Source organism: Neoarius graeffei, chromosome 14, assembly GCF_027579695.1.
Source record: "Neoarius graeffei isolate fNeoGra1 chromosome 14, fNeoGra1.pri, whole genome shotgun sequence".
In the NCBI taxonomy this organism is placed as follows: domain Eukaryota; kingdom Metazoa; phylum Chordata; class Actinopteri; order Siluriformes; family Ariidae; genus Neoarius; species Neoarius graeffei.
Window position 1 is genome coordinate 71,940,811 of NC_083582.1, and position 20,322 is coordinate 71,961,132.

The window sequence follows — 20,322 nt, forward strand, 5'->3', positions numbered from 1 at the left end:
CAACGGAACCACTTCACATCAAGTAACCGTCTATAACACTTCATCTTGATTGCTTTCAGTCTTCGCTCATCATCTTTCTTACACATCCAAGTTTCGAAGGCATACAGCAACATTGAAATCATATGATATGATATTTAAAATAAAACTGCATCTTTATGTTACTAACTAACAAGCTAAAGAGTATCCCCCCCCACTAGTCAGTGAAGCGTTCTCATGCACAATTTTTCTTCACAAAATAAGAGTGTGCACTAAATGGTCCCTCTAACACAGTTTCATCATCCAAACTAAGATGGTCTGGAATTGTCAGCAGTCATAGTGTGGCAGGTGCTCTTAATAATCCTTTAGACATCTCAGTGCATCCTTTATTCATGTATGTGCAGGATGATCATCTAGGCAACCTGAACCTGGCTCTGGAAGTTGCAGAGAAACACCTCGACATCCCCAAAATGCTGGATCCAGAAGGTACACTGCACACTACACACAACAGATATTCGAAACAGAGTTCAGAGCAAGTAGGGAAATAGGTGAGGATCAAAATCAGGACTCAAAATCAAATATAGCTGCAGCAGCAATGAAGGGCCCGAGCATCTCCGGTATACCAAATCTGGCATGAATTCAAGAAACTGCCTAGTCAAGTCAAGTCAACTTTATTGTCAAATATGCTATACATGCTCGACATACAGCACAGATGAAATTTCAGTCCTCTCTGACCCACGTTGCAAACAGGCAATGCAATAAATAAAAATAGAATAATTGAAAAAAAACAACAACAATATAAACAGTATAAACACTCTAGATAGGAACTAGACATAGACTAAACACTCAGACAATATAAACAGGATAAATAAACAGTATAAACACTAGATAAGAACAAGACATAGACTAAACACTCAGACAATATAAACAGTATAAACACTCTAGATAGGAACTAGACATAGACTAAACACTCAGACAATATAAACAGGATAAATAAACAGTATAAACACTAGATAAGAACAAGACACTCAGACAATATAAACAGTGTAAACACTAGATAAGAACTACACACAGACTAAACACTCAAACAGACAATATAAACAGTATAAACACTCTAGATATGAACTAGACGTAGACTAAACACTCATATATACATACACACACACACACACACACACACATAAATTGGTTCAAATAACCAAACAGTCAAGGGCACTTGAGGTATAGCAGGTAAACATGAAACATGAAATAAGCAGTATAAACAAACTAACAGCTGTTAAGATGAGGAGGAGAACATCAAAATGTAATGCGTGTCAAAATGCACAAAACCAACAATAAATCACTTCTTGTTGAGTATGGGTAATACAATGTACATTACAATTTTGTTCGTCTTGGGGCACCCCACACACCTACCAAATTTGACACAGATAGGTGAAACTATATACCGGGCAAAAGTCTCAATGACATGTGGGGGCGCTATGGAGTCCCCTGGACACACCTGGAGCCAAGCCTCCCTGTGTAGCGGTAGCCAGGACTGATGTGTGGACCAAATTTCATGAATTTTCACCCATGGGAACCACCTCAAAAATGCCCAAGTCTTGAAGAAGAAGAATAAAAAGAGAGGAATCCTTCAGAAAACAATAGGGCCTTGCACCTTGGTGCAGCGCCCTCTGGTGGAGACCAGAGGCTGTGCCCCTCCAGTGCTTGGGGCCTTAATGAAGTGAAAACAAAACAAACTAGACAGGGACACTCTAACGAGTACAAACCCCGCCTTTTCCCTATTAAAATACATTGGGCGAAAATTTCGAAGTTCTGCCATGACCTTGACCTTTGACCTTTGACCTCCAAAATTTAATGGTTTCCTTCCTGGGTGATTGGCAACACATGTACAAAATTTGGTCCAAATCGATCCATTGGTTCTTGAGATATCTTGCAGACACACAGACAGACAGACAGACAGACAGATACACACACACACAGACTGACGCAGGTGAAAATAATAACCCCTCCGACTACTGTCGGCGGGGTTAACAAAAAAACAAGGTACGTAATTGGGGCGGCATGGTGGTGTAGTGGTTAGCACAGTCACCTCACAGAAAGAAGGTTCTGGGTTCGAGCCCAGCGACCGACAGGGGCCTTTCTGTGTGGAGTTTGCATGTTCTCCCCATGTCTGCTTGGGTTTCCTCCGGGTGCTCCAGTTTCCCCAACAGTCCAAAGACATGCAGGTTAGGCTAATTGGTGGCTCTAAATTGACCGTAGGTGTGAATGTGAGTGTGAATGGTTGTTTGTCTCTATGTGTCCGCACTGTGATGATCTGGCGACTTGTCCAGGGTGTACCCCGCCTTTCACCCGTAGTCAGCTGGGATAGGCTCCAGCTTGCCCGCAACCCTGAACAGGATAAGCGGTTATGGATAGTGGATGGATGGTACATAATTGTGCAGGAAATATATGACTTCACAAAAAATGCAGAGGGTTTAATTACCTAGACAGCAGGGGTGATTTCTCAGAGACAACAAGGGAAGCCGAGCTTCCCCTAAAATTCTCTCCCCAAACTGTGGCGTCTACGACGTTGAATTCTCATTAAAACAATAACTTGCATAACATAATATATGCCCAAGATTGTATTTATGTTCATAACTATCCTGTAACTTATTTGATTGATGTCTGACGAACTTGCAGTTCGCTACGAGAATCACCTTTGCTGCCAGGCTGTAACCTTTCTTATTTCAATGGGCTCTATGGACTGGCAGCAGTGTTTCCAGATTGGGCGGTTTTAAGTGCATTTTGGCGGGTTTTGAACATATTTTGGGATGGAAAACGTCAGCAGTATCTGGCAACACTGACTGGCAGCCGGGTATCCATTGCAGTCTACGAGACGGCTCTGAACAGCCAATTTCGGCTAGTTGTTATTGGTTAAAATCAACAAAATCGTCACTTCCAGGGAAGCCGGGCTTCTCTGGGACTAAACGAGACAGTGGGAGGGACAAGAAGCCGGGCTGATAAAGGATTATTGGAGGTAGTGTTTGAAAGACATGAGGAGGGCGGTACTTCGGTGAGGAACACGGAAGTATGATCAGTCAGTCCCTAGCGGATGTCGAGAAAGTGTAGTCGTGTGCTAAAGTGCTGTCCAAATTTCTTTTCATATAAACGTTTCTTCTCATTGATGTCTCTGTACATTACTCTGTAAATAAATGTAAATATTACTCGTTGTGCTCCGTTAACTTTCATCCATTCTATCAGTTTGATCATTCGCGAATTCACTTGTTTATTTCATTTGTAGTTCAATCTGGTTGTAGGCTAGCTTGAGCCTTATTGGGATCTGCAGTGCTAGCTGCTAACAGAAATTGGTGAAGTCTCTGGAAAGCACAACCAGCTGGTATGACAGGGTCACAGACCATTTTCTGGAAAAGGAGCGGAGGGCAGAATTTGTGTATAAATAGTGTTCATGTTCATGAATCTGAAGTGTGTATATTGTTCAGTAATGTTAAGAGAATGGTGGGCTCTGTGTTATAGGTTATACCTGGGTATAATATTCAAGGTTCTGTGTGTTGCATAGCCTACCTGGTTATGAATTTCCAGACTGTGTTGCAGAAGATGTTCAAGGATGTGTTGCACAGCTGGGTGTTGTGTTAAAGACTCTGTGTTGCATATCAGGGTATGATGTTCAAGGCTCTTCGTTGAATAGCCAGTGATTTTTGGATGTTTGATATTTTTGATTAAGGATATGAGGCACTAGCCTGGCAAGCCAGACTATAACATGAAATGTACAAGCAAAAATACTTTCTGCCACTAGGTAGGGTTGTCTAGTTCACTATGCTAATGGGGCACACCTTTCTATGCTTTGATATCCGGCCTACAGGTTTTACGATGAATGCGTAAAATGGGCTTCCCCTGTTTTAAAAACCAGCAGCCGCCACTGCTAGACAGGTATAACAAGCAGCTGGGGAGACAAATGATCTCAAAGCAAATGAAATTTTATTGGTCTCACACACAAACACAACCATATACAGTATGACATGCAGTGAAATGCCTTTTACGACTGTCCAGTGACAAAACAGAATTGACATATAAACAGCATTGCTTAAAAATAGAAAAAGAAAAATGTAAAAATCCAAATATCAAAGATAGATGGCAAAAAAATTATGAACTGTATGTGGTGTAAAGTGCAGATATGTGCAACATCGAGCTGAGGTAGTTGCAGTGAAAAAGCTAAGAATGCAATAAATAATTATAAATATGAGACATGTCATGTGTATTGACGTGAATGTCAGGTGTGTGGGTGTTGTGCAGAGAAATCCAAGTTCCTAAGCACCTGAGAGGGCAGTTTAAAGTCCCTTAAGCGTCTAAGGTGGTAAAGATGCTGACGGGCCTTCTTCACCAGGCTGTTAATGTCACAGGACCATGACAGGTCTTGTCACCAAGGTACCAGAAACTGTCCACTCTCTCCACTAGGTGTAAGCACCACTGATCCTGAGGTAATGGTAGCTCCTGTCCTCTCCTGCTTCGTGCTGACACCTACACTGACCGGCTATTTTACTAGGAACACACATCCACCTGCTTTTTGAAAGCAGTTCTCTAATCAGCCAATCCCTTGACAGCAGCACAATGCATCAAATCTCATCTCATCTCATCTCATTATCTCTAGCCGCTTTATCCTGTTCTACAGGGTCGCAGGCAAGCTGGAGCCTATCCCAGCTGACTACGGGCGAAAGGCGGGGTACACCCTGGACAAGTCGCCAGGTCATCACAGGGCTGACACATAGACACAGACAACCATTCACACTCACATTCACACCTACGCTCAATTTAGAGTCACCAGTTAACCTAACCTGCATGTCTTTGGACTGTGGGGGAAACCGGAGCACCTGGAGGAAACCCACGCGGACACGGGGAGAACATGCAAACTCCACACAGAAAGGCCCTTGCCGGCCACGGGGCTCGAACCCGGACCTTCTTGCTGTGAGGCGACAGCGCTAACCACTACACCACCGTGCCGCCCATGCATCAAATCATGCAGATACAAATCAAGAGCTTCAGTTAATGTTCACAGTGTTCAAACAGAATGGGAAAAAATTGTGATCTCAAAGTGTGACTTTCTTTCACTGTGGTATGGGTGTTGGTTTGAGCCAGATGGACTGGTTTGAGTATTTCAGAAACAGCTGATCTCCTGGGGTTTTCACACACAACAGTCTCTAGAGTTTACACAGAATGGTGCCAAAAACAAAAGACACTGAATGAGTGAGTGAGTGAGTGAGTGAGTGAGTGAGTGAGTGAGTGAGTGAGCAACAGTTCTCAATGTGGGTGGAAACAAACGCCTTGTTGATCAGAGAGGTCAGAGAAAAATGGACAGATTGGTTCGAGCTTTTTTGCAAGGAAGGATATAGTAACTTATCTAATCACTCTTTACAACCGTGGTGAGCAGAAAAGCATCTCAGCATGCAACAGCAGAATAACACACTGGGTTCCACTCCTGCAACCAAGAACAGGAATCTTAGAATCAAGAACAAGTCCCTGTTAAAGTGGCTGGTGAGTGTATATATCAAGTCCATTGTCTTGCTGACGTTCAGGTGGAGGTTGTTCTCCTGGAACCAGTTCTCTAGGTTTTTATTCTCTTCCAGGTCGGCCTTTTTCATTATCAGAGATGAGATCAGACCCACCATAACAGTGTCATCAGCAAACTTGACAATGGTGGTAGAGTTTGCAAGTGGCCGGATACAAGCCTGGGGGTCTCCAGTAGTGAGGGTGAGGAAGGTGAGACATGTCTGCCCAACTGTGCTGCTTGTGGTCTGCCTGTCAGGAAGTCCGAGATCCACTGACACAAGGAGAGGCTAAGTTGGTTGTAGGTTAGAAGGGGTGTCCAGATGGGTCAGGACTAAGTGTAGTAGGTGTGTGATGGTGTCATATGTTGAGCGACTGAGATGGTATGTAAACTGTAATGGGTCCAAGGTCTCGGTAATGAAGAGATGATGAAGGCTCTGACCAGCCTTTCAAAGCCCTTCATCACAACTGAGGTCAGGGCTATTGGGCGAGTGTCATTAATGCAGGTGGATTGGGGTTTCTTTGAGACAGGAATGATAAGGGACTGTTAAATCATGTGGGAGTTCTCAACTGTGCTTGGGAAAGCTGGTTGGTGCAAGCTCTAAGTGCCTGACCTGAGATACCATCTGGTCCTGTTGCCTTTCTGGTGTTCATTCTCCTGAAAGACTTCCTCACCTCGTGCTCCAAGACAATGAAGCCGTTTCCTGCTCTGACACACTCCACAGCTGCAGCCTCGGAGTGAGTGTAAAAAAATTCTAACAAGCTCCCTTTCTGACGTACAAAGTGAAGCCAAATCTGAACATCTTGTTGAAGCACATGTTTTCTGAAATAGGCAGCCAAAAGAAACTGAGTGTCTAATTTCAGAGTTTGTGGGTTGGTAGGCTCCAGATACCCAAATGTTTGTGTACAAGCACTGAAAAAATGATTTTTTACAATGTATTCTTTAAACTTTTAGCAGGCTATACTCATCCATGAGAGAAAGAAGTAAATACAGAGAGGAAGAAAATTGATTTCAGTGAAGTTGAGATAGAGATGTGTGTGTCCAAGTTTGCTGCAAATAAAGATTAAAAAAAACAACCTAACCTCAATATTGGCAGATGTGAGCAGAAAATGAAAATACAAACAAAAACAGAATCAGATGTTAACATGCTTTCATCAGAAGAAAGAATGATTGAAGGGGTTTGTCTTTGCAGGCCTGTTTTTACTGAAACTAATGTTATCATGTATGGAGATACCGTACATATGTAACCCCCAGGGGGAGTACCAACCAGTACAGTTTACTATTAAATCTGAACGTTAACCAAACCCACAAGCAGGGGATCCCAATGAAGGGAACAATGAAGGAGAGAGAGAGACTGGAGTATTAAAATAAACAATTTATTTTTTCCAATAAAAATATAAATAAAACACACACACACACACACACACATTCAGTCCTTGGGCTACACACCTTGAGGGCAACAACAATCAGAATGGACAGATCTTAATGTTTCAAACAGTTCAGCAGACAAAAAAACAATACAAAAATGCACAAATCACTGACTGGTTACACTGCATGCCAATGGCCACACAAAAAAAAAGAAAATAAATTTAAACAAACCAGTGAAGCAACGAAAACACAAAGTGGCCAAAACCAAAAATTGTTACCCTTCAACACTAACCCAAATAACCCACAACTTACACACCGCACACACATACACACACCATACGCACAAGCATGCAAACACCCAGCCCACCGGTAGCGACTGCCAAATACGCACCGTGAGCTGACCTCTCACACCGACACACGGACACACGCACACACTTTAAACTAAAAATGGGGCACAGGAAAAACAGTGGCTGGGGTAGCGTAGAGTGCTCCACCTGTATGAATGTCAGCCACAACGTAGAATCAGGGGTTAATCGGTCGCCTTCACAGCAAAGTTGATGCACTAGGTTTTGCAGTCCTCAGCCAATCACCAATGTTCACGGTTCTCTGGACACAGGCAGAGCACAACACGCCACAGGATTACGGCAGCACGAAGGATTACAGCAAATCACTAACGTAGATTTCTCTCCAAAGAGATGCAAAACATGAGGCCAGTGAGCAAGAGGCCAGCTCATAAGGAAGCAAACCGACCAAACGGAGATGGGGCACCACGACAGGCAGGCAAGGCAAACAAACCAGACAGAGGTGAAGCACAACGACAGGCAAACAAAGCCCCCAAAAAAATGACACGAGTGGGAAACGCTGCTACTCTTAAGGTGTCATGCCAATTGCCAGGGCACCTGATCTTAATTACAACCACGCCCACTACGCTACACCGCACCCATTAAAGGCACCTACTGCCAATCGAGCAACCCCTTGCCCATGTTACACATACATAAGTGTTTTGTTTGTTTGTTTGTTTGTTTGTTTGTTTGTTTGTTTGTTTGTTTAATGAAGCTGTTTAAGGCAAGCTTGTAGTACTCAAGTCCAGGTCTTGGACTCGAGTCCGACTCGTGCCTTAATTTTAAGGACTCGTGACTTGACTTGGACTTGAACACTGATGACTCGGGCTTGGACTCGGACTCGTATATTAACTGCATTCGGACTTGTAAATTGGAGACGAGGACTCAGATTTTTTCTTTATTTTTTGTAACGTGCCAGAATAATTAGTCATAAGATATTTATATCTACATTAATTTTTATACTAATTTTGTGCAAGGGAATGCACATTCACCTGTTCATACGTCATGTTCAGGAACAAACTGACGTTAATGGCGCTAAAATGCCTGGAGAGACACCCCTAGGATTGTCCGCTTTGCTTATACAGACTTCTCGTGCAGTGGGAAAAACTGAGTGTTCCAATATGTAGAAGAACTATCGAGGAGACGACGGGGACAACCTCGAACTTCAATCGTCATTTGGCAAGACTCCACCCAGAGAAGGAAGTGACATGCTATGTTCATTACGCTGTTGATAGCGGGGCTTGCTGAGCGATGAACTAGCTAGTGTTAACCCTCTCTCATATTATTGGCCCTGTTGATAGTGGGCGGGGCTTGCTTGCTGAGCGATGAACTAGCTAGTGTTAACCCTCTCTCATGTTATTTGCCCTGTTGATAGTGGGCGGGGCTTGCTGAGCGATGAACAAGCTTTTTATCTGTAGTCTGTTAACAAATATGGGGCAGTCGAGCAGTAACGTTAGTCCAACACAGTAGCAGAGACACTTTCACGTAAAGGCAGCAACAACCAACATCAAATGGTGTCATTGGAGTCTTGTTCTCGGATTCGACTCGAAATTTTCTTTAATGACTTGGACTTGACTCGGACTTGAACACTGGGGACTCAAGACTGGACTCAGACTCGACTACAACACTGGTTTTAGGTAAGTATATAGAAAACTGAGTCATTTTCCAAATTTGGTGACCTGTCCATGGTGTACCCTGCCTCTCGTGTAAAGTCAGCTGAGATTGGCTCCACCTTCCAATAGTTTTCCATTACATGCTAGTGCATTTTCCAGTTTCCGTTTTCCTTTTCTTTTTTTTTTTTGCTTAACCATCCTTCCTTTTCCCTCCCCCACCTCAGACATCATCAACACTCCCAAACCTGATGAGAGAGCCATCATGACCTACGTGTCCTGCTTCTACCATGCTTTTGCTGGAGCTGAGCAGGTACAGCTGTTTTACCTGAAGTCAGACACACCTCACTTATGCAGGCTTAACACCACACTGACCTCACACAGGAAACTGTCAAGCTTTATCCATCTCTTCAAAAGCACAGGCTACATTATGGTTTCATATTCGTTCACTGTTTGCCTGAGATAAATGATCAGATGATCGGACATACCATGTGTCTGTGTGCATGTTGTGTCTGAAAGGCGGAGACCGCTGCTAACAGGATTTGTAAAGTTCTTGGGGTCAACCAGGAGAATGAGAAGTTCATGGAAGACTATGAAAAACTAGCAAGTGAGGTGAGACACACACATACATTCATGTTCGCTGAGAATGTACATCTCCGACATGTTGTCTGATTTCCTGTAAACATTTACAGATATAATTTTTATCTCATCTGGCCATAAGGCCGATTGCCATGGCATGGTGTCCATTGTCTGTCTGTCGTCCACAATTCAGTTAAATCGCATCTCCTCCGTTAATTCTCCACGGATTTCTGTTCCGATTGTTTTGTTTGAAAGAATTCATTACTCCGCACAAAACTTGGTTGTTGTTTTGTTAATTTTTTTGCTAACAAGTTAGTAATTAGGCCAAATTAAAAAAATTTCCAGGTCTCTCATTAGAATTGTACAGTGCTTAATTTGTGAAGTGGGAGGTCCCGGAACGCCAAATATTTTCAAATACATTTTCGTGAGAGCCATATATAAAAAGTGACGCTGAATACAACTAAAATGCATTTTTACGTATGACCAACAATTTGAGTGTAATATATTCTTTTTCATAATGAAGAGGCTCTTGACATGCCGTCTTCCTCTTGTCTCCCGCTGAATATTTTGACGCAAACGTAGCTTGGTGTGTTTCGAAGTGCCGCTTTATTTCATTGTTTCATCGATGCAATCTTGTCATTGTATAGGCCTATTGGACACAAAGCAGGACCCTCTCACCCCACAAAGACGAATTCCTCTGTCCATTCCTGTTGAAATGTACGGTAGCCTACCAGTCACCTTTTTTCCCTTTTCGCCATGTTCTTTGTCAAAAGGCTTTGCTTTGCGGACAGCTAACTGATTTTTTCATTAAATGGAGGTGTACTTCTTGATCTCAATGTGAGCTGATTAATCTGCGAGCCAGATGCAGTCACCAAAAGAGCCACATCTGGCTCCCGAGCCATTGCAGATCCCTGCGTTAAGGCAACAACTGGATCAACAATTAACAAATCAAACACAGGTTACAATATATTGATGGCCATAATAAAACACAGCAGAGTAAAGACTTAATCTTGCTTGTGTATCTGACTGAGATTATAAAGAAAGTAAATAAATAAAACGGTCCTGGCACTTGCACCCACAACGCAGCCCCATAGACCGTAGACCGCATTTGAACAATAGACCTAACACGTGTCGACCGACCCGGCAGTGGCCCCGCTTGGCAAAAAAAATAATAATAATATCAGACATTATGATCTTAGAAAACGTTTTAGTGACGAACAGTTACAGACAGTAATATGTCGTGATATTATGTTATAAAATATTATTTTTTATTAGGCTATATATTAAATTTATCTTCTAAAATAACAGACAGTACTCATATCACAACCGGTTTATTTCACCATTGGAGATCAGATCACACAAGACATGAGTTAAATGACTCATTTTAAGGATTTAAGTAGGGTATTTAAAAGCATAGCCTAGGATTTCAAGCATATTTCAAGTTTAAAAGCAGTGCCAGGCTGGTAGACTTGCAGCAGGTCAGTGGTGCAGTGTCACTGTGTCCAACGTCGTCCATTTTAAGTCGTTTAGGATCCAGCTGTCCTGGGACTTTGAAAAATTTTAGTAAGCTTTCTTGTTTTTTGCCATTTTTTCCACAGCGCAAGCTAACGGCTACAAAAAACCCGGTGTTCTATTGAGCGGAAGTATACACCCCATGTACCCCCCCTCCCCTTTTGCATAGATTTTGTGGATGTCATAGGAGAGAAATCAACAACAGATATCAAAATCAAAACCGAACACTAAACAAATTTTTATTTACTTATTTATTTAATTTATTGTTTGATTTTTTTCCCTTTGTGATGGTCACGGAGGTGATCTGATCCATTTAAATAGCTGCCGGAACACCGAATGAAATGAAAATAGCTGCCGGATCCGACGACGGAGGTTACGGATCTTTTTCCATCATGTTCCGGCTCAAATTAAGCCCTGGAATTGTATCTCCTCTTTCATTTCTCATCCGATTTCAGTTCTGATCGATGTTTTGGGTAGATCTTCCCTTGAGGACCAAAACTTGGTCGTTTGTTTGTTGACTTTCCTGTTGTAAACAATTTGTTTACAACTTTGTTTATTTTCAGTTAAATCATGTCTCCTCCCTCAGTTCTCAATGGATTTCAGTTCTGTGTGGAGTTTCCCAAAAGCATCATAGTACAAAGATCATTGTTAAATGGTAGAGCGAGCAGCATAACGAGCACTCCTCTCTCCAAGTTAAGATGCTCTTAGTGTTAAGAGGCTTTTGGGAAACCCACCACTGATTGTTTAGTTTGAAAGAACTAGACTTTCTGTACAACACTTGGTCACTGTATTGTCAAATTCTTGCTAACGAACTGGTAATTAGGTCAACTTAAGTTCTCAGACTTTTCACTAGAATTGTATCTCCTCTCGCAGTTCTCACCCGATTTCAGTTCTGATCGATGTTTTGAGTAGATCTTCCCTTGAGGAACAAAACTTAGTCATTTGTTTGTTGATTTTCTTGTTGTCAACGATTTGTTTACAACTTTGTTTCTTTTCAGTTAAATCATGTCTCCTCCCTCCATCAGTTCTCAATGGATTTCAGTTCTGATTGTTTCATTTGAAAGAACTAGACCTTCTGCACAAAACTTGGTCATTGTATTGTCAATTTTTTGCTAACAAATTAGTAATTAGGTCAACTACAGAACTGTATCTCCTCTCTCATTTATCGTGCGAATTCAGTTCTGATTGATGTTTTGGGTAGATCTTCTCTTGGGGAACAAAATTTAGTCCTTTGTTGATTTTCCTGATGTAAGCAATTTGTCATGGTGGTTGGTCCTCTCTCATATTGTCACATTTCAGTTCTGTTTGATGCTTTGGTCGTCATGGTGGTTTTGATGGTAGGCCAGATGAGCTGCTACGTTCTGGTATAACATTTCTGATGAGCTCTCATGTGTCCTTTAATTCATATCAGGGCACCTCTATTGTAGATTTGGTCCAAAATTGAATCAATAAATCACTGACCACGAAATCAGTGCTCCTTGTAATATCACTACATTCAAGCAGATTCTTGCATCGATGAAGTTCATGAGAAGAGTTCATAAGAACAGCCCAGTTTTGGGGTATTCCTGACTTTGGATATACATGTTTACCTTCAGCAGCTATGTTGGAGGAGGTTATGTTTTCGCCTCTATTTGTTTGTCTGTTCCCAATGGAACACAAAATGTCATGAACAGTACAGTGATTTTGATGACATTTGGAGGAAAGGTGAGTCTTGGGCTGAAAAACCATTGATTAGATTTTGATGCAAATCCGGATATGTATACAGATCAAGGATTTTTTTTTTGCTTTTCCCAACATAACTCAAAAAGTAGGGCGGCACGGTGGTGTAGTGGTTAGCGCTGTCGCCTCACAGCAAGAAGGTCCGGGTTCGAGCCCCGTGGCCGGCGAGGGCCTTTCTGTGTGGAGTTTGCATGTTCTCCCCGTGTCCGTGTGGGTTTCCTCCGGGTGCTCCGGTTTCCCCCACAGTCCAAAGACATGCAGGTTAGGTTAACTGGTGACTCTAAATTGAGCGTAGGTGTGAATGTGAGTGTGAATGGTTGTCTGTGTCTATGTGTCAGCCCTGTGATGACCTGGCGACTTGTCCAGGGTGTACCCCGCCTTTCACCCGTAGTCAGCTGGGATAGGCTTCAGCTTGCCTGCGACCCTGTAGAACAGGATAAAGCGGCTAGAGATAATGAGATGAGATGAAGTCAAAAAGTAGTGAACAGATTTGGATGAAATTTGGTGGACAGCTTTAGTATTATCTTAAGTTCAAGTGATTTGATTTTGATGTTGATAATATGTAGCTTGGCAGAGGTATGCACTCTACCTTCTAGTGTCCTCCTAGTTTTGGATGAGTTTTGAATATTGAAGTTTTGTTTAATATCTTGGAACCCTTTAAGTCAAGCTAACAACCAGCACTAAGTGTGATTGCTGTGTTATTTCAATCATACAGAGTCGACATATCTGAACTTTTTCCTGTCACTGCCTTCATGTCATCCATAAAAGCATAATAATTCAAATTTAAGGGATGTGTGCTAGCTAACTAAATTTTTAGCCTCATGATTCCCAGTTGCTTCTCGATTGCCTAGCAACAGTGTTGCATTAATGCAGAATGTGGTCATGTGTGCCGATATGTGATATAGGCTTTGATAAACAGCTTTGAATTTTGCCAACAAAACAATGTTTTATAATGTCCTTTTTAAAGCTCAACCTCTAAAAATGACGAACATCATGTAGGATGAATTGCGCTAGGCTTATGTTATAGCCGACCTTATAACATTGCTATTTCAGATCCAGAATCATAGAAATATATGTGCTCAACCCAACTACAGTGCGAAATCATTCCCTTATAACTTTCCCCAGTTCGCCTAATGTGTGCGTGAGTTTTTCCCCCTCGTGACAATGCGATGCAGCCCAGCCTCAGTGGACTTCAATGGCATTTGGGAGCTATGCGCTTTTCAATATCAAAATGCAAGACGATTATTGGACAAATACTGCGAAAACGCCCGCCCACCAGACTCCCAGCCTCAGTGGACTTCAATGGCATTTGGGAGCTATGCGCTTTTCAATATCAAAATGCAAGACGGTTATTGGACAGATACTGCGAAAACACCCGCCCCACAGACTCCCAGCCTCACAGTGGGAGGGACATGGCAAAGCTTTCCGCGAGGAGACTGGTGATTGGTGAAAGCGGCCGGATATTTTCTTTGATTGACAGCTCGTTTCAAATATAGACAGGCAGCGGTGAATCTCAGTTCAGTCCCATGCGAATTCACAAGTGCTGTGGTGTATTGTAAGAGATCAGCTTACATTTCGATTTCATTCATTACATACGGTTTCTACCAGCTTTTTTAGTTTGTATATATTTTCATTGTAAATAAAGTGTAAATATAGTGTTGTCAAGTTTGCGATCTTAGTTCCAGAAATTTCGTTTATTTGAGTGACTGAACTTGAACTTGAGGGGGCTAGTCAGCTAGCAAGAAAGCTGCGCACGGATGCCAAGCATTGCTGATTTAATTTTGGCGAAGCCATTTCCCAGTCTTCCTTTTGAGGAAAAAATTAAAATTAAAGAGCAGGGTAGACCAATGCCTCAAATTGACTTGGTGAAAAAGGTAGGGAATAATACTCGTTCCTTTCAGCTCTCCTGGTACGAGAAAGTGAATTGGCTAACAGCAAGTGACCCACATCAACAACAGTAAATAGGCTACTTTAGTAATATGCCATGGATGGACCAAAAATATAGAATCTATTTAAAATGTTTATGCTGAGTATATTATATTGGAATATATATTTTTCTGGATATGAATTAAACACAGCTACAATTTGGAAAACATTTTTAAACAAAAACACAGCCGAGAACATTTCACACTACAGACCTGGATTAAAAGTGAAGGGTTATCAAAATTGTCAATAAAACATTTCTCAGTCAAAATAAGTAAAATATAGGGAAAGTGTGTTTGAACGAAATGTGTGGCACCCAGCTCTATGTTTGGCTTCCCAAGGTCAGTGCTTGTGCCTATTCCAGAACACTCTGCTGTTACTGCTGAGGTTCCTGACAAAGAGCTGCTTTCAATAATGATCAATTTTTAAACAACATGCCACAATTTTAAAATATAAAATGTTAAAATATACCCCCCCAACACCACCATCATGTATATTGGACAGTAGGCTAATGGGCCAAAAGAACCTGTTATTTCACAGTTTGTGACCCTGCCAACAATCAGCCAGATCAGAGGCAAGAGTATGGGCAAAATTTATGTGTTTTTTCTTTTTTCTTTTAAAATCTGGAAATATCGTAACCGACCAGCCTCCCCTGTTTGAAAGACTACCAGCCGCCCTGATGCACACCTGTATATTTATGCGGTTATCTAATCAGCCAATCATGTGGCAGCAGCAGAGGGTATACAAACATACAGATACAGGTCAAGAGCTTCAGTTGTTGTTCACATTAAACATCAGAATGGGGAAAAGTGTGATGTCTGTGACTTTAACCATGGTATAGGTGTTGGTTTAAAGATTCTGAAAGCAGAAAGTGAACAAAGAGGGCTGAGCATCAGCAAGAATAACACAAAAATTATGGTATTCTCCAAAGATAAAATACCCCCAAAATACAAACGCGAAGAAATACAACAAGTGGAACAGTTCAACTACCTTGGCAGCATCCAAACCCAAGACTGCAGATGTAACACTGAAATCAGAAAATTAATTACAGTAGCAAAGAACACATTTACAGACATGTCAAGTACCCTCACAAACAAACAACCTGCCAATGAACACAAAGAAAAGACTCATGAAATGCTACATATGGTCCACCTTGACCTATGGATGTGAGTCATGAACACTGAGCAAACAAGATATGAATCACCTGGAAGCAACTGAGATGTGGATTTACCGTAAAATAAAGAGACTATCTTGGATCGAAAAAAGAACAAATGATGAAGTACTGGAGTCGCTCAACAAAACAAGGAACCTCATTCAAACTATCTGCCCGAGACACTTGAGGCTCATTGGACATATAGTCAGAGAAAACTCAATTGAAAAATTATACATCGAAGTAAGAGTGGAGGGAAGAAAAAGCCGAGGAAGACAAAGACAGAACCTCCTACAGAGTCTGGCATTGGAAACAGGTACGGTATGAAAGCTGTGGACCTGTTACGGTTGGCATAGGATAGAACTGGTGTCAAAAACATAGTCGCCAACGTCAGACTCTGATTTGGCATTTGAAGAAGAGATGGGTGTTGGTGCCAGATGGACTGGTTTGAGTATTTCAGAAACTGCTGATTTCCTGGGAATTTCACACACAACAGTCTCTAGAGTTTGCCCAGAATGGTGTGAAAAACAAAAAAAACACTGAATGAGTGAAAATTCTGTGGGTAGAAATGCCAGGAAGGATACAGTGACACAAATAAGCACTCTTTACAACCATGGTGAGCAGAAAAGTATCTCAATATGCACAACACATTGAACCTTGAGGTGGATGAGCTACAACAGTATTAAGGCCAATTTATGCTGACAACCCAGTCCTCACAGATGGCGTCGCAGATGGCGTCTGCAAAGCCCCCCCCCCCCCCCCCTTCGCAGACGCTCTGCGCGCACCTCCCAAAAATTGTGACCACCGCAGACAGCCTTGCAGACAGCGTCGCAGACAAGAGGGCTCTGATTGGTCCACTCTACATCCGCTATACACGCACTTCCGCTTCCCTACTTTCCCGGTTTGGTTTGTTTTCACGACCGCCATTTTTAAAAACACAAGCGAAGATGGAGCAGCACGAAGAGCGGTTGATCGAGGAAGTGAGGAAGTACGTACATCTGTACGACTCCAGTTCTAGTCATTATAAGTAACCGGAGGATAAACACTCCACTAACCACACCCACCAACTACTCCTAGCGATTTCGTGACTTCGCGCCCCCTTGCGTTGTGGCGGTGAATAACATCGCGCACGCCTATTACTCCCCGCTCAACGATAAATTACAACTGTCTGCGAAAAGCTATCTGCGAAAGCCTTGTCGCAAGAGCATGCAGAGGCTCCAGTCCTGTTAGTCAAGAACAAGAATCTGAAGCTATCATGAAAGAAAAAAAATCACTAGGTCTTTTTTCCAGTCTTCAACTGTTCAACTTTTAATAACTATAAATTGATAGATAATTGCTTGTGAAGTGAATTCAGCCCATCTGAACACTTTTACTCTGTCTGACGTTTTGGAATGTGTCAAAAAATGTCCTTGTATCCTTGTATCCAACTGCCTCCACCTCATCATGACAAAAGGCAACGTCCCCTCCCATGCCAGGACCTTCCCATGCAGTCTCCTGTCCCAGTACTAACCAGGCCTTTAAGGCGCAGCGGCGGCGGCAATCTCCGTTTCTATAGCCCTCGGCCTTTCACCTATTACATAGCTAGGGTTATAGTAGGGGGCTGATCCTCTGGTAACTGCCAGAGTTTGACTCCCTACTGATATCTGCATTGCGGTCTGCCTCACCAGACGGCAGTAGGTACCGTTTTTATGATGGTCTTTGGTATGACCCAACCGCAAGTAGAACTCACGATCTGCCAGTCGAGAGGCGGACACACTAGCCAGTAGGCCAGCTTGTGGTCCATCATGACAAAAGCACTGTTAATGAATGTCAATTCCAGTTAGGATGCATCTTTTTAAACATGGTAAAGATTTTAAAACATTTTTAATTTTTTTTTTTTTTGGGAAAAGCTGTTTTTGGAAAGGCTAAGGGTACCATGATGTGACTGTTGGGCTGTTCCTGTACTGTGCATTTTTAATACTGTTCTCCTCTACTCCTACCCCTCGCCCGCCCAAGCTGCTTGAGTGGATCCGCAGCACCACCCCGTGGCTGGAGAACCGCTCTCCCGAGACCACTGTGGCAGCCATGAAGAAGAAACTTGAAGATTTCCGTGACTATCGTCGCATTCACAAGCCGCCTAAAGTGCAAGAGAAATGTCAGCTGGAGATCAGCTTCAACACGCTGCAGACTAAACTGCGTATCAGCAACAGGCCTGCCTACATGCCCTCTGAGGGAAAGATGGTGTCGGTGAGACGCCACACACACACACACACACACACACACACACACTCAAATTCATATTTATATTATTATTAGATACCCAGTATCGTTATCAGGCCAATACCAGCAATTTTTTTTCCCCAAACTTGAATTATTTAAGCAGTATGGCACCACTAAGGCTCGGGAGACTAAAGAGACGTGGACAGGCTGGTTAACATGAATAGCATTTATTTTTATTTTCACTTCCAAGCATGACTTTTCTTTATTGCAGGTCTCACACTGAGACACAAATTAACCTTCATCCATCGCAGGTGTAGTCACTCATCTCCTGTGACTTTGCTCTCCATTCACAGCCCGGCACTCAACTCTGTCTCCGCCTCCACAAGCAGTTATGAACAGTTAATGAAAAAAATAAGTGTAAGAGGATAGGGCTTAGAGACGAGACAAGTCCTCTGTGAAGTTAACGAGTCCTCTGATTCTCTGTAGGACATTATGAGTGCATGGCAGGGTCTGGAGCAGGCAGAGAAAGGTTACGAAGACTGGTTGCTGAATGAACTTCGACGCTTGGAGCGTCTTGACCACCTGGCCATGAAATTCCAGCAGAAGGCGTCCACCCATGAGAGCTGGGCTAAAGGTGACAGTGTGCATCATTACACACAAACACAAAAACACACGGATATACAAGTGACACAAGAGGAAACCTGATTCAAATATGGTGAAATACTATTCTTGGATTTCACGTGACGTCACATCCAACTCATTAGTTATTCAAAACTTTAGCTGGTGGTCTACCAAAGCTCAGTTGACAAAGCGTTTGTACGGAGAAGGTGCATTGCTCGCATGAAAAATGCCTTACGCTTGCGTTGTTTTAGGTTGTTCGAATCGATCAAACCATGAAACTGATAAAAGTTTCTTCAGGGTTCCCCGTGAGCTAATAAAAAAGGGTGAACGAACACAGGATTTCACAAAAAGACGTGGAGAAAGGTGGCTTTTGAACCTCTCACTGTAATCGAAGGGAGCCGAGTTGAAGCAAGCTCGAGTTTGCAGTGATCACTTGGTGAAAGGTTTGTATTTCCCTCTCAGCTCTGTCCTTAGTGTTTTCCAAGTACTTTTCTTGCTATGTGTCGTTATTTTACGGTACTTTTTTTAGTCACGAAGCGCTAAAGTCCCCAGCTGTTTCTTTGTTTACTCCTCACAAAGTCCATATGCATGAAGGTCGCGACAAAATTCTTCCCCAGCCATACCGTTACAATGCGCCGTGATCACTTCTCCGTCTTGTTTAACTAAGATCCAGGTCTTTAAAGGGGTTTCTGATGATCTTTGTGAATGATTTAGCTGAGAGATAAGAGACAACACAAGTGAGAATCAAGCCAACTGTTGTTTGTTTACACTTCAACTTGCAGCACTTCGTTGTAAAGATGCAAACGAAAAGCTTAAAAAAATACTTACACGGGCAAAAACAATCCAGGATTCATTGGGCAGCGACTTGATCCCGAGGTCCTTTACCCAGCCACATACAAAAAAGTTGTAAGCCTCTGTACTCTTCCACGCTTTCGTCTGTTTTGCGGGGTGTAGAAGGACGTCTGCAACACCAAATAGTTGAAGATGTCGGGGAACTCGACTGAAGGGTAGTTTTCGAGATCAGATGACAAATCCTTCTTTCCCAGACTGTAGGGATCGATTCCATTGCACATAGCAATCTTCTGAATATATCTAAAGCCAGCAGTGGCTTCTAGATTACGAGCGTACTCTGATAACTTATCGCTAGTTGTTTGCACTATGGCAGCCGTTTTGGTTTGCTAGACCACCAGCTGTTTTAGTGAAATCGCTAAGAAAAGTCACATGATTTTAAGCCCCATAATCCCATTTGTTTCTGAAGAACATGACATACTTTCTACTTACTGACATAAACGCTTACGAAATGTGAATCAGCGAAATGACTCCAACATGATTGTGATTATGTAGATTATTCTATTTAATGAAGAATAAATATTTTTAATAAATGATATTTAAATGACAGTCATTGATTTCAGCTCACTGAGTTGAAAAAGTGCTTGCAAAATAATAACAATCTGTGTTGGTAAATTTCAACCAAAACATATGGCTATTTTTACCAATAACTAAGGGTGTTCTGCAAGGTTTGGTCTTAGGTCCAGTTCTTTTTATAATTTATGTGTATAGTATTTCCAAATTTTTAAGTAACTCTGATGTACAGTTGTATGCGGATGACTCAATATGATATTGTGTTCCTGATTCCGCTCAGCTAGTTGCAAATGACGGATAGCTCTTAATTATTTTTCGAGATTAAAAATAAATTTGTTTGAAAATCTGGAATATCTGTACTGACCATAGAATACCAGAAATCCTTGGTTCAGGTCAGGTGCCATCATACTACCCCGTCATTGG

At 42.2% G+C, this 20,322-nt stretch overlaps 1 protein-coding gene across 1 annotated transcript in view; it reads left to right on the plus strand.

Moving 5' to 3' along the window:
* LOC132898587 (alpha-actinin-2-like) overlaps positions 1-20,322 on the plus strand; it is a 78,400-nt gene that overhangs the window by 30,393 nt on the left and 27,685 nt on the right. Inside the window, exons 7-11 of the mRNA XM_060940300.1 lie at positions 381-462; positions 9,062-9,147; positions 9,354-9,446; positions 17,713-17,943; positions 18,403-18,550. Coding sequence (XP_060796283.1) covers positions 381-462; positions 9,062-9,147; positions 9,354-9,446; positions 17,713-17,943; positions 18,403-18,550 — 640 coding nt within the window. The remainder of the gene's footprint in view (positions 1-380; positions 463-9,061; positions 9,148-9,353; positions 9,447-17,712; positions 17,944-18,402; positions 18,551-20,322) is intronic.